The sequence below is a fragment of the Astyanax mexicanus genome, chromosome 22 (genome assembly GCF_023375975.1).
Source record: "Astyanax mexicanus isolate ESR-SI-001 chromosome 22, AstMex3_surface, whole genome shotgun sequence".
Classification (NCBI taxonomy): domain Eukaryota; kingdom Metazoa; phylum Chordata; class Actinopteri; order Characiformes; family Acestrorhamphidae; genus Astyanax; species Astyanax mexicanus.
Genome location: NC_064429.1, coordinates 37,179,476 through 37,194,879, shown reverse-complemented (window position 1 = coordinate 37,194,879; position 15,404 = coordinate 37,179,476). Strand labels below are relative to the sequence as shown.

Here is a 15,404-nt window from a genome sequence, read left to right as displayed (position 1 = left end):
GGCAACAATATAGATGGCTGTGGGTTCACTATTTGGTAAACAACAGGTCATTGTTGCCCTTTCTACGTATGTGTTATAACTGATTATTAATGATTTTTAAGGCATTTACAACCTAATTAGTAACCAATAAACTAATTGTAAACCATTTATAAACCCTTTATAAAGCTAGTCTTATTTTAAAGTGGTACCAAAAAATATATACATCAATACATCAAATGCCTTTTCTTTTCTTGTCTTTTCTTCTAATCCCCTCCAGATTCCGCTGCATCGTCTACCCCTTCCAGCCTAAACTCACCTTACTGGTGGCCAAAGTGACCATAGCGATGATCTGGGTGCTGGCGCTGGTGATCATGTGCCCGTCCGCCGCCACGCTGACCGTGACGCAGGTGGAGCACCACTACATGGTGCACAACCTGGACTACAACCACACCTACCCGCTGTTCTCCTGCTTCGAGAACTGGGCCGACCCACAGATGAGGAAGGTTTACACCACGGTCCTTTTTGCTCACATCTACCTGATCCCGCTCACCCTCATCACCTTGATGTACGGGCGAATCGGAATCAAGCTGTACACCACCTCCGTCATCTCCGGGAACGACCAGCAGGACAGCGGCAGCCACCAAAACGCTACGCCTCCGGCAACAGGTGGGCATAATCACCATCACCACAATCACCACCACGAAGGACGTCCACTCATCTCCAACAAGAAGATCAAGGTGATTAAGATGCTGAGCATGGTGGCTCTTCTTTTCACTCTTTCCTGGCTGCCGTTGTGGACCCTCATGCTCTTGACGGACTACGGCGGCCTGGGCGAGGAGGAGCTGGAGCTTCTGTCCGGCTACGTCTTTCCGTTCGCGCACTGGCTAGCCTTCTCCAACTCCAGCGTCAACCCCATCATCTACGGCTACTACAACGAGAACTTCAAGCGAGGCTTCCAGGCCGTTTGCAGGACGTACTCTTGCTGCTCCACTGTTGCAGGAAGCGGTCGAATCCAGAGACCTGGAAGAATCGACCTGAAGCTTAGCGGACAGAGGGAATCCGCGGGCAACTCCAACCCTTTACCGTTTAGCACCAGGAACAGGGTTTACACCGATGGCAACTTAAAGAACTGCAGAACAAAGCAGGAACAGGAACAGAGAAGGTCAGGGTGCAGAGTCAGCAGCTCTGTTAGCATGGATGACGCCGCGTCGGCCACGGCCAACGAGGCCAAAGGAGTCGCAGGACAGAAGGGTATTCAGATGGAGGACTTGGGGAAGATTAGCCCTATTGGTGTGACTGTGAGTCAAGCCTGGGACCAGTAGAGGACTTTTTTTGAGGTTGAGTTTCCAGGGAATACCAAGATTCAAGACTCAAAGGCGGCAGGGAGGCTATCAGCGAGTTTTTTTTGTTACCGATTTTGGTAATGACTTTTGTACCCCGCAAAAAAAAGAGAAGGGAATCAAGGAGTCAGTCAAGAGGTCTAGGATTGAGAGACCTTTTAGAATCTTTTAGAGTCTGGGATCATCATTTCTAAAGCATAGCACAATCCAGTTTGGAGCATAAAAAAATTCTCCATGAAAATGAATTCTGCCATCTTCTTCGTCTTCTTCTTCTTCTTCTGCTGCTGCTTTTGACACGTCATCCACCTTTTTCGCCCAAACTCAAGAGTCGCAAGAGCGTCAACGGTTGAAATGTTCGTTGCGTCTGGAACTGAATGGAATTGCCAGTTGTCGAGGGTCCAGATTGATGATGCTGTGCACAGCGCAAAGGACAAAATATTTTTCCCAAATGCCTGGAATTAAGTTGTTACATGTGAGGCGTAGCATTTGCTGCTAACCCATTATGTGTTTGGGTGTAGCGCCGTGCTGTTGGCGTACACAGATATAAAAGGGGTTTTTATCCGTGTAGGGAGACAATTTAACAATCCCTCGCGGAAAAAGAGGAAGGTTCGGCACGTACAATGAACCAGACGCTAATTTATTTCCTGACTCACTCGCTGTATTGGACGAAATTACACAAGCTAAATTACACCTTACACATTACACTGTTACATCTGTTTTTCCTCAGATGTGTGCTTTTTACGTTTTGATGTGGCTACGTCTTTCAAGAACGTGCTTGACTGTACCTGTGTGTGGACTGTGGACAGGTATTCTTGGCATGTGGTTAGTGCATGTACCTCGCTTTATTTTTTCTGCATTCGTGATTCGATCCAGCCGGGTTCGCTCAGGAGTGATCTCACCTGAGTGTCACCTGTTGAGAGTGAACGTCGAGAGTGCGTTCCCTTATCCAGGACTGTCATCCAGGACGATTATCAGATGTTTACAAAGTTAAGGAAGTAAATGTATGTGATATATGTGAGTGAGAGCATCCAGTGAAAAGGGATCTTCTTATGGATGTAAAAAGACTTTGAAAGACAATCTTTTTTGGGGGGAATCTATTGGGAATAATGGAACCCTCTCACAAAAAAAGCTCCTAAAAAGCTTACATAAGACTTTCAAATTTTAGGCAACAGAAAGGTGTTTATGAGGAACTCACTGTGCTGAAGCTGTACCAGAGTTTCCTGCCAACAAAGAAACAGGGATTTTTTTTTCTTTTTTTTTTCTTTTTTTCATTCCGACTGAACAAAAGCCTTAAAAATATCTTCTTTTTTTTTATATAGACCTGTTTGACACATTTCCAGAGGAAAATGTCTTTTTTTTGCACGTCGTTTAAAAATGCATTGAAGTGATGTCAGTGAAGTCAGAATAACTTGGTCCATCAAAGGACCAATCTTGTATCTAAAATAGTGCAAGAAAGAAGGAAAAATATATATGTAATATCTCTACTCGATTGTATTTCTTTTCTTTTTTTTTTTTTACATATGAAAAGGAAGGAGCCATCCAAAGAAAGCCTTCAACTCATTGTCTCCTTCCAAGTGTTCAAACCGATAATGGATCTTTTTTATTCCGTTTTTCCCGTTGGAAAGCGTTGAGGATTTTTTATGTAAGCGCTGATCTACGAGGGACTTTTAAGGAGCTGCTCGGAATACAAAATACGGCCCAAACCAATTTTTATTGTATCTTCTGATCCATCCATTGTCGAGGCATTGTTATGCATTGCTACTGTCATCAACAATACCTTCTGGTCTGGAGAAAATGTGAAGAACGTGGTGCAGAGCTGCCACTGAGCCTTTCAATCAGAAAAAAAAAAAAAGAAAACGAGGGGAAATGTTCGTCGTTCGCTTCTTTAATTGCTTCGTCGCTAAAAAGCGCCAAGTTGTGTGGACCTGCTGCTGTATGATGTGGCCTTTTGTGCGTATGTACCTTGATTATAATGTAAACGTTTTGTGGGCTATAATTATTGCTGTGACCACAGTTTTATTTATTTTAATTTATTTATTTTTTCCCTGGCTTTCTGCATGGGTGAAGAGGGACTCGAAATCGTTATTAATGTTATTATTAACAATGCCGTTTTGCAGTTGCAGCTTTTTTTTTCTTTAAATCAAGCGACACCCCGTAATTAGCGCAAATAATGCATAAATAATTATTATGCACAAGTTTTAACATTTGTACGAAGTGTTTAATTTACACGACTTACGACTTCACAAGTGAAAATTAGTGATAAGTTAGTGGTAAAATGTGCAAAACCAGGGACTTCTTCTAGGTAACAGATATGGAAACTAATTTACCTAGTATATAAGAGCTGTCCAATTAAAAAAACAGCAAAAACAAATTAAAATAAAAATCTTTACAGGAGAGAGAAAAAACCTTCTAAAATTACAATGGAAGTCAATGTAAAAATAGTTTATTTCTATTTAGAAATAGTATTTCTATTAATCCATTCATCAAAAACTTTTGGCACAGTGTAAGAGACAGTCTGTCTGTTTAAATTATGTAGTAAACTAAAAATCTACAAAAATTGAGTTCTTTTGCTTTTTCAAAGATATCAGAGCTAGGGATCCAAAACTCATGCTGCCTACTCTGTCTAAAAAAAGGTAGTTTTTAACATATTAACAGTGCAAAATGTCCTTTAAAATATGGAAAAACAGCTGTATAAGAAATACAATACAATAAAATCACTGTAGTATTAAACCATATTTTTGTTTTCTGGGGCGGAGCCAATCTCCAGGACTCTTGATTGGATTGGACCAATCAAGTGATGTTGGGGAGGATTGAGCCAAAAAAACTTTAAAATAGCAACTTCTAAAAATAAGCAAAACTGGTGTGATTGGCTGAGGAAAAGGTATTGGAGCATTGGAGTCTCCTAGTTGAACTTGATGCAGATTTTAGGTTGTGAATCTGCAATACAATGGAATTAAGGAAAAATTACCCAATGAAAGCTTTAAAAATGGCAAAAAACAAAGCCTCGGAAGTAGAATTTGTGGTAACACTTTCTATGAATGTCATCTTTATATGCTATAACCACATTCATAACATATTATAATGCATTCATAAGGCATTATAAACATGGCTATAAATGTTTATAAAAATGCATAACCCATTATAGACATGTTTGTTAAGCATTATGACCTGTGATCATAATACATTATAAGCTGTGCTTATAACATATATGTGAAAATAGTATATCTCTATCATTAATAATCTGGTCCTACAATGAAAGTCTGGCACTTTACTTAGAGTGCACAAAGACCTGTTATAATACATTATAATTGACTATAATTAATATTATATTCAAGACAAGAATAATTTATGAGTGGTTAAAAATATATTTATTGGATTACTGAGGGTGTGTTTATAAGTTGGAAGCTTTTTAGTCATAATACAGTCTGCAAGCTGAGTTTCTTGGTATTGATGTATGACATGTTATAAATGCAGCTATTAATGCATTATAATCACAGTTCATGATGCATACTTAACATTGCTATAATGAATTATACATTTTCATAAATATGTATAGCCATGTTTATAATGCCTTATGAATGCATTATAATGTGTTATGAGTATGTTCATAGAGTCTTATAGAAATGACATTCAAAGAAAGTGTTACCGAATTTGTTTAAGAATGTTTCTGTAAATTTCTGTAAAAAAAATTAAAAGCACATTCATTTTGAAAGAGTCTTACCAAGGACTTGAAATTACAGAATTCTGTTGTCTTTAAATTTGTTTTAACCCACAAAATACTCATTCAAAAGTCAGGGAAAACTGTGCATCGCTTGGCCATAGCTGAATTTAATGTAAACCTGATGCCGTGACAATTTTGTGAACGTCTCTAGTGGCAAATCAGTGTTTTAGCTTCATTTGCTGGACTGAGTTTCAGCAGTCAGCAGGCTGGTTAACTGGCAGCTTAATTTGTTTAGCTTTTTTGACCTTTTTTAACAAGTGTGGAATGTTTATTCAACTTAAAATCAAGTTTTTACAGTTTCCATTTACATAATACTTATCATTTTTCATGTTACAGAGGCTGAAAGGTATATAGGCATTTCATATTGTTGTTAATCATCATTTACAATTATTCAAAAATGACCCTGTTTACACCAGCGAGTAGTGATTTAGTATCTAGTTTTTAATAAAAAAAAAACTAAAATCTATTTTAAAAACTATTTTTTAGCATCACTTTGGCAATTACCGGAAATATGATAGCAACAACAAAGAAACCTTTCTGAAACACCACAGCTACCACCTGAGGTGCCATAGCAACATTTAATTTAAGCGCCATCAGACCAACCTCCTATGATACATTAGCAACCACTTGGCAACATCATAGCAATTCTTCAGCAACACCACAGCAACCACCTGGGATCCCAAAATAACCATTAGGCAACATCTTAGCAATCCATCAGCAACACCATATCAACTACCTACCTACAATACTACACTACACAATCACTTACGACCTGATGCTAACTTTCTGGAATGCCACAGAAGCCAACTGAAGCACTGTACCATAGCAACCACTTTCAAGTACTGTTTCACACTCGTCACCAGATTCCTGGATCTCCCTGACAACCACTTAAACCATGTGTTCTAAACCACATTAACCTCAGGAAGGGATTTTTAATAATCCAATAAAAATGTATTAACATATTTTAAAATATATGGGGAAGCATATATAAAATATAGAATTATATATATTTATTTTACATATGGGCCAAAACCACATCAGAATTACTCTGAATGACTTTGTTTTTATAGCATTTTTATGGTAATACACTTATACATAGAATATAGGCATATAATTTTTTTATATAGTAAAGTATAGATCAAACAATTACAGGACTTTATGGACATTTTCCTGACCATTTGAATACATTTACAGCAGAATGTGTGTCACATTTGTCCTCTATCTTTTTCAGCCTCTGTTATTCAACAGATCTATTTTTTATCATCACCCATCATTTGTGTACTCACTGCGGTACACAAACTCATAAATTCAGTAAATTCCTGGGGAAAAAAATCACCGTAAGCACACTGTTATTTCAGTTCACATCCTGCAGGATTCCATTACCCAGAAAAATCTAAACAGAGATTGCTTGTGACTCAGCATGGTATTTCTGAGATGATGTTTGGTTTATTATGCAGTTTTTGAATAGAGATAGACAGTAGAGCAGAAAGGCTTTTTCTACGGCTCTTCTGCTTGTCCTTCATTAGGGTTCCTCCACTTTGCCTTTCCTACAGTTTCTTCACTTGACCTTCTCTTAGGTTCCTCAGCTTGATCATCATTACAGTTCCTCCACTCTATCTTCCCTTCAGTTTCTTCACTTGACCTTCCCTTCAATTCCACAGCTTGATCATCATTACGGTTCCTCTGCTCGGTCTTCCCTACAGTTCCTTTACTCGATCTTCTCTTCAGTTCCTCAGCTTTTCCTTCATTATGATTCCTCCACTCTGCCTTCCTGCACTTGGCCTTCCCTACAGCTTCTCCGCTCTGCCTTCCCTACGGTTCCTCTGCTCAACCCTCTGTATGGTTCCTCTGCTAAGGTTATTCCACTCGACCCTTTGTGCGATTCTTTTTAAAGTTTCCTCACTATGGTTCTTCTGCTCAGCCCTCCCTAAAGTTCCTCCACTCGTCCCTCCCCAAGGTTTTATTTCCAAATGGTTCCTTCGATTGACCCTATCTAAGGTTTTCTCCCTATGGCCATCCCTAAGATTCCTCCACTTGGCCCTCCCTAAAATTTCTTTCCTAGGGTTCCTTCGCTCGACTTAACCTGCTCGATGCTCCCTAAGGTTACTCTGCTCTGCCCTTTCTAAGGTTTCTCTGCTTGGCCCTTCCTAGGGTTCCTCTCCTTGGCCCCTTCCTAAGGTTCCACTGCTCAGCCCTCCCTAAGGTTACCTTCCTACGGTTACTCCAATCGGCCCTCCCTAAGGTTCCTCCGCTCTGCTCTTTCTAAAGTTCCTCCGTTCAGCCCTCCCTACAGTTCCTTAGCTTAGCCATTTCTATATATCATCTGCTCGGCCCCCGTAACATTCATCTTCTCGACCCTCCTTAAGGTTTCTCCACTTGGCCCTCCCTAAGGTTCCTTGACTCTACCCTCCCTAAGGTTTCCTCCCTACGGTTCTGTTTCTTGGCCATCCCCAAGGTACCTCTGCTCGTTCCTCCATAAGCTTCATCTTCTCGTTCCTCCATAAGGTTCCTCTGCTCGGCCTTCCCTAAGATTCCTCCGCTCAACCCCCCTAAGGTTCCTCCGCCTGCCCCCCCCTAAAGTTCCTCCGCTTGGCCCCCCCTAAGATTCCTCTGCTCAGCCCTCACTAAAGTTCCTCCGCTTGGCCCTCCCTAAGATTCCTCTGCTCAGCCCTCACTAAAGTTCCTCCGCTTGGCCCTCCCTAAGATTCCTCTGCTCGGCCCTCCCTAAGGCTCCTCCACTCGGCCCTCCCTAAGATTCCTCTGCTCGCCCCCCCTAAGGTTCCTCCGCTGGGCCCTCCCTAAGGTTCCTCCGCTCGGCCCTCCCTAAAGTTCCTCCCCTCGGCCCTCCCTAAGGTTCCCCCGCTCGGCCCTCCCTAAGATTCCTCTGCTCGCCCCCCCTAAGATTCCTCTGCTCGCCCCCCCTAAGGTTCCTCCGCTCGGCCCTCACTAAAGTTCCTCCGCTCGGCCCTCCCTAAGATTCCTCTGCTCGCCCCCCCTAAGATTCCTCTGCTCGCCCCCCCTAAGGTTCCTCCGCTCGGCCCTCCCTAAGATTCCTCTGCTCGCCCCCCCTAAGGTTCCTCCGCTCGGCCCTCACTAAAGTTCCTCCGCTCGGCCCTCACTAAAGTTCCTCCGCTCGGCCCTCCCTAAGATTCCTCTGCTCGCCCCCCCTAAGATTCCTCTGCTCGCCCCCCCTAAGGTTCCTCCGCTCGGCCCTCACTAAAGTTCCTCCGCTCGGCCCTCCCTAAGATTCCTCTGCTCGCCCCCCCTAAGATTCCTCTGCTCTCCCCCCCTAAGGTTCCTCCGCTCGGCCCTCACTAAAGTTCCTCCGCTCGGCCCTCACTAAAGTTCCTCCGCTCGGCCCTCCCTAAGATTCCTCCGCTCGGCCCTCCCTTTGGTTCCTTTGCTTGGCCCTCCCTAAGGTTTCTCCGCTTGGCACTTCCTAAAGCTCCTCCCTATGGTTCTTCCACTCAGCCCTTCCTACGGTTTCTTTGCTTGGCCTTCCCTAAGGTTCTCTTCCTACGGTTCCTCTGTGTGGCCCTCCCTAAGGTTTCATCGCTAAGGTTCCTCTGCTCAGCCCTTCCAACGGTTCCTCCACTTGGCCCTTCTTAAGGTTCCTCTGCTCAGTGCTTTCTAAGGTTCCTGTTTGGCCCTTTCTAAAGTTCCCTCCCTAAGGTTTTGCCATTCAACCCTTGTTAAGGTTCCTTAGGTTGGCCCTCTGTAAGGTTCCTCTGCTCGGCCCTTCCTAAAAATTCCCTCCCTAAGGTTCCTTTGCTCGGACTTCCCTAAGGTTCATCTGCTTTGCCCTTCCTAAGGTTCCCTCCCTATGGTTCTGCCGCTCAACCCTTCCTAAGTTTCCTCTGCTCGGACCTCCCTAAGGTTCCCTCCGTAAGATTCTTCCACTCCGCCCTTCCTAAAGTTACCTTCTAATGGTACCTCTGCTCAGCTCTCCAGAAGGTTCCTCCACTCAGCCCTCCCTAAGGTTCCCTCGCTACAGTTTTTGCTCGGCCATCTTTTCTGTCCTGCCTTCCCTAGGTTTTCCCACTCAGCCCTTCCAGAGGTTCCTCCGCTCTCTGCTATTTACCTCTGCCTGGGAAATTGATGAGAAAACCACTTGATTAATTTCCAACAGCCCAAAATTCCTCCTTCTGTAATCTTCAGTAAAAGCTGGACCATCGAGCATCTCTTAAAGCCACACTAGCACAGCAAATAAAGACGACATGTCAGTGCCTCTACTGTGCTTTTCCCGTCTTGGTCTGCCTTTGTGAGATGTTGAGTTTGTCGAGTGTTCGTAAACCAAGCTTGTATGAAAAACAATGCTAACACTTCCTATGAATCTTGTATTCATTAAAATGCATTATTATATGGAATATATAATACTTAAAATGTCTGTCATAAGCTTGTATAATAATCATAAGGCGTTATTATTAAAGCTTTCTTTATGAAAAGTCACCTACTTGTTCTTTAAAACATTCTGTATGTTATGTATGTTGCCATAAGTACTTATAAGTTATTATACAAACTTATGATGGGCCTTGTGTGTGGCACATTATAAATACAGGATTCATAGGAATACATAGCAAAAAACCTTCAAAAGTCTAAACTTGTATTTTGTATTGCATTGTACTCTTTGTTGCTATGGCTTCAGCGTGAACAGGATGAAAATAAAGAAAAGATGTTTATCTCAATCACTGGTGTTAATTCTTATTTTTTTTGTATGGTGACTTTTACCATGGATGTGTAATCGAGTTGCTAACTGACTGACTTTTATATTTTTATCTCTGAACTTTCTTGTGTTCAAATTATCATACTGTACAAGTGTTGGGTGCTACCATTGGCCTTTACATACACAATGCACAATCATAATTATTGCTTAATTAGCATAATGAACTGTTAGAGTGTCATAAAGGTTTAAAGTACAAACATACAGTTTTCTCATATTAGAAATAGACTCCAATGTTATTAAATTAAATGTTATTATGCTAAAGTGCACTAAGTGTATCTGCAGCCAGAGTACCTTTAACTATGTTAATTATACTTAACTGTGCCAAAACAGTATTATTTTAAGTATACTTAAGTATACTTTACCTTCAACATACTGCTGCATATGTATTAAAATGTATATTCACATACAGAATACTTACAGTAAAATTCGTAAATAAGAATTACAGCAGTGATATGTGCTAACATCATGAAGTTCTACATGATAAGTATATATTTTGACATTTCAAGGTTTGTGTATGAAAGCTTAAATATTACTTAAATATAACAACTTACTATCTCAAATAATAATTTGCTTTTAAAAAGGGATAGTATCTTAAAATAATGGCTTTGTATATTAATATTATGACTTTGTATCTCAAAATAAGGATGTACGATCTCAAAATAATGATATCTCAAAATAATGACTTACTCTCTCAAAATAATGACTTAGTATCTCAAAATAATGATATCTCAAAATAACAACTTACTCTCTCAAAATAATGACTTATTATCTCAAAATTATGACCTACTGCCTTAAAATATTGAGTATTTTAAAATAACGACTTACTATCTCAAAATAATGACTTAGTATCTCAAAATAATGATATCCCAAAATAACGACTTACTCTCTCAAAATAATGACTTAGTATTTCAAAATAATGATATCTCAAAATAACGACTTACTCTCTCAAAGTAATGACTTAGTATCTCAAAATAATGACTTACTTTCTCAAAATAACGACTTAGAATCTCAAAATAATCATATCTCAAAATAACAACTTACTCTTTCAAAATAATGACTTAGTATTTAAAAATAATGAGATAGTATCTCAAAATTATGACTTACTATCTCAAAATTGTGACCTACTACCTTAAAATATTGAGTATTTTAAAATAACAACTTACTATACCAAAATAATGACTCACTGTCTCAAAATAAAGACTAAGTATCTCAAATGTAGTATCTCAAAATAATAAGCTAGTATCTCAAAATTATGACTTACTACCTTAAAATGATGAGTGTTTTAAAATAACAATTTACTATCTTAAAAAAATAACTTAGTATCTCAAAATGTGAATGTCTCAAAATACGACTTAGAAGTGAAGTAGTAATTTATAGTTTCTGTAAGTTTGTACTGATTATATTGGGGTGAATTAAGGGGAATTGGAAGAGTTTCCATTTATAAAGTTAATTTTTTTCATGAAGGGAAAATTAATCAGAATTAATATAATTATTTGATTGCTATTTATATATTTATATATTTATTTTCCAAGAAAATGTTCTAATCTCCTTTAATTCACATTTGGTGAAGATTTCACAGAGCAGCATTTCCTCTAAACCCTCTTGTGTAAATCATTGGTTTCTCTCTCTGCTCCTGGAGGAACTCCTGTTCTTCTACACGTTTAGTGATTTCCTGCTCCAACACATCACCTCCACCTCCAGAAGGACTTGTTATTTATCTAATTACCTGCAGCAGGTGTGTTCCAGCAGGTAAACATGAACACCTGTAGAGCAGGAGGTCCTCCAGGACCAGCGCTGGAAACTACAGCTCCACAAAACCATGTGATTCGGGAGAGAAAAGAGAATTTACCTTATTAATTTTATGGTTTAATGAAAATTTACACATTTGTAAAGCTCATATAGTGCAATATAATTTAGTAAAGATATTGGATCATAACATCTTAAAGAAATATATAAAATGTTTATTAGATCTTTACATTAATGAAACCACCTGTGGATGGATTCCTCAGAGACGTGATGCTCCTGCAGCTTTAGGTAAGTGGTTTTTTAGAATTGCCTATATTTTCTTCATATGTTTTATATATATGTATTTTTGAAAATATAATTTGGTGGACTCAAGAGGGAGGGGATGTGTTTAACGGAATTAAGATATTTGTAAGAAACCAACCAGGAGTTTGGATGCAAATGCAGACAGGTTTATTAATCCAAATCAGAAGGCAAAAATCGTAGTCAAAACAGGCAAAGTTCAAAAAGACCAGAAAAGACACGCTAGGCTAAATGTCGTCGATGTCCAGAGCTGGAGGAGGCGATGAGAGAGGGGAGGCATCATCCAGTGGACCAGGAATAACCGGCCTGAGGAGAGACACATGAAAACTGGGTGAGACTCTGTAGTTACGGGGCAAAAGCAATTTATAAGTCACATTGTTTATTCTTTGCAGTATTTTGAAGGGTCCAACAAACCGTGGACTGAGTTTACGACAGGGCAGGCGCAACTTGAGGTCCCTTGTGGAAAGCCAAACTCTGTCACCTGGGTTAAATAAAGGGGTTTCACCTCTATGTCAATCTGCCTGTGCTTTTTGTCGTCTGACAGCCAAACCCAGACGTGCGTGTGTCTGTTCCCAAGCCCTCTCACTGTGTGTGAACCAGTCGTCAACAGCAGGGGCGTCTGTCCTCTCTGCATTCCAAGGGAACAATGGTGGTTGGTAACCTAGAACACACTGGAATGGAGTCAAACCTGTAGATGAGCTACGTAGAGAGTTCTGAGAGTATTCTGCCCACGGCAGAAAGCGTGACCACTCCCCCTGTTGGTCATGACAGTAATGGCGCAGCAGGCGACCTATTTCCTGATTGAGCCTTTCCACTTGTCCATTCGGGGTGATGGCCTGACGTGAGACTGACAGTAATCCCCAACTTGTCCATAAAAGCTTTCCAAACTGAAGAAGTGAACTGAGGTCCCCGATCAGATACAATGTCCTCCGGTATCCCAAAATTTCTGAAAACGTGAGTGAACAAAGCCTCTGCAGTCTGGAATGCAGTGGGTATAGTGGTGAAAGGCACCAATTTACAGGCCTTAGAAAACCTGTCTATAACTACAAGAATGGTGGTGAATGTCTGTGATGGAGGTAAGTCGGTGAGGAAGTCTATGGACAGATGGGACCAGGGTCTGAGAGGTATGGGTAAAGGCTCTAATTTACCTGCTGGTAGTGATCTGGGAGACTTGGTACGAGCACACAGGGAACAGGACTGAATGTATGCGTGTATTTCCGGCTCCATCCGAGGCCACCAATACCGTTCTCCCAGCAGATGATAGGTGCGGGCTGTGCCTGGATGACCCGTAGCCAGAGAGGTGTGGGCCCATCTTATCAACCTGTCCCTGCATGATTTGGGAACAAACACACGATTAGCTGGACAATTATGAAGAGTGGGTTCTGACCGAGAAGCCTGTCTTATGTCCTCCTCTATATCCCACTGGATAGGTGCAAGGATACAGGAGGGATTGAGGATGGTTTGAGGATCTGACTGAGTCTTTTCCTTTTCAAAAAGCCTGGATAAGGCATCTGCTTTACCATTCTTGGAGCCTGGTCGATAAGTGATGGTGAAACAGAAACGAGAAAAGAAGAGAGCCCACCTCGCTTGTCTGGAATTAAGACGTTTGGCTGTACGCAGATACTCCAAGTTCCGGTGGTCAGTGAGGACGATGAATGGGTGATGCGCTCCCTCCAGCCAGTGTCTCCATTCTTCCAAAGCTAATTTTATAGCCAGCAATTCACGGTTGCCTACATCATAGTTGCATTCTGTGGGAGACAGTTTTTTTGAAAAATATGCACATGGGAACAGTTTAGCAGGATTACCTTGACGTTGTGACAGGACCGCTCCTACCCCAGAGTCAGATGCGTCCACCTCCACGATGAAGGGCAGAGAAGGGTCGGGATGCTTCAGCATAGGGGCTGATGTAAAAAGTGTCTTAAGCTTATCGAATGCCCGCTCAGCTGCCAGATTCCACACTAACTTCTTGTGTCCCCCTCTAAGCATAGTAGTGAGTGGAGCTGCCACCAAACTAAAGTTTCGGATGAACCTCCTGTAAAAGTTGGCAAAGCCAAGAAAACGTTGCAGATCTTTTCTACTCACAGGTTTCTTCCATCCAGTTACAGCATCCACTTTCCTTTCATCCATGTGGACCCCCTCACGATTGATCAGATAACCCAGGAATGAGATGTGGGTCTGGTGGAACTGGCATTTCTCTGCTTTGATGTACAGTCTGTTCTGTAGGAGTCTTTGCAGTACTTGCCTCACCTGTTGAACGTGTTCAGGAAGAGACGCAGAATAGATAAGAATATCATCTAAAAATGCAATGACATATTTACCCAGCATGTCCCTCAGAACTTCATTGATGAATGACTGGAAGACAGAGGGAGCATTTACCAATCCATAGCTCATCACAAGGTATTCATAATGGCCAGAGTTAGTTGAAAAAGCAGTCTTCCATTCATCTCCTTCTTTAATTCTAATCAAATTATATGCACTGCGAAGGTCCAATTTTGTGAAATAATGGGCTCCCCTGAGCTGTTCTAAAGCAGCAGGCACCAAAGGCAGTGGATAACGAAACTTTTTTGTGATTTCATTCAAACCACGATAATCCACACACGGTCTTAAACCGCCATCTTTCTTTTCCACAAAAAACATACTTGCGGAGGCAGGAGAAGTAGAGGGTCTAATGAAACCCTGGTTCAGGGCTTCATGGATGTAGTCCTCCATAGCCTGTGTTTCCTTGACTGAAAGAGGATAAATGCGAGCTCGGGGAGGGATTTTACCTTCTTCCAGTTCAATGGAACAATCCCAGGGTCGATGAGGTGGCAATTCAGAGGCTCTTGTTTTACTAAAAACATCTAATAGGTCTGAATAGACATCCGGGATGTCAGTGAGACTGGGTTCTAAGGGGCTTTCAATGGAGGTAGATGCCAAGGTCAGTTGAATACAGTGTTCAAAACAATTGCTGGACCACTGAACAATGTCTCTATCTTCCCAGGAGATTTTAGGGTTATGTTTAAGGAGCCAGGGTAGGCCCAAAACAATGGGGTGAGAGGACACTCGGAGGACATGGAAAGAAATCTGTTCACTGTGAACAGATCCAATGGTTATAGTTAAGGGTTCAGTGATGTGCGTTACTGTGCCCTCTCCAATGGGTTGATAATTGATGGCATGAATCCTTAATGGAGTATCTAATTTTATGGCTGGAATCTTCAGTTTCTCGGCCACGGCTTTCTCGATGAAGTTGCCTGCCGCTCCGGAGTCCACGAGGGCTGCAAAGGAAAAGGTCTGATTAAGGTAGTGTACAGTTACAGGTACAGTTAACATCTTTATTGAGATGAGAGGGTCAGGCATACTCACTGCGTCAGCACACGAATCGGAACTCGTGTGCTGGGTGGTGTTGCCTGGCCTTGAAAGTGGTCGATTAGGACAGCCACTTTTCATATGACCCCCGTTTCCGCAGTAAAGACACAAACCGCCCTCTATGCGGCGCTGGCGCTCTGCTTGACTGAGCCGCGTGTGTCCCAGTTGCATGGGTTCACCCTCTTCGGCTGAAACTATCTGTGGCATTACGTGACCACGCTGGGCGTGTGACGTATGACGCCGGCTTTGC

General features: G+C 41.6%; 1 protein-coding gene and 1 long non-coding RNA gene across 2 annotated transcripts in view; both read left to right on the top strand.

Moving 5' to 3' along the window:
• Positions 1–2,018, top strand: part of npffr1l2 (neuropeptide FF receptor 1 like 2) — an 89,610-nt gene extending 87,592 nt beyond the window's left edge. Inside the window, exon 4 of the mRNA XM_022664731.2 lies at positions 257–2,018. Within this exon, the coding sequence (XP_022520452.1) occupies positions 257–1,301 (1,045 nt within the window). The 3' untranslated portion in view covers positions 1,302–2,018. The remainder of the gene's footprint in view (positions 1–256) is intronic.
• Positions 2,019–4,875: 2,857 nt separating this feature from the next.
• On the top strand, positions 4,876–9,681 carry LOC125787046 (uncharacterized). Its single transcript, XR_007428995.1, has 3 exons — positions 4,876–8,064; positions 8,114–8,236; positions 8,335–9,681. It is a non-coding gene; the product is annotated as an uncharacterized LOC125787046 (long non-coding RNA).
• The last annotated feature ends 5,723 nt before the right edge of the window (positions 9,682–15,404 follow it).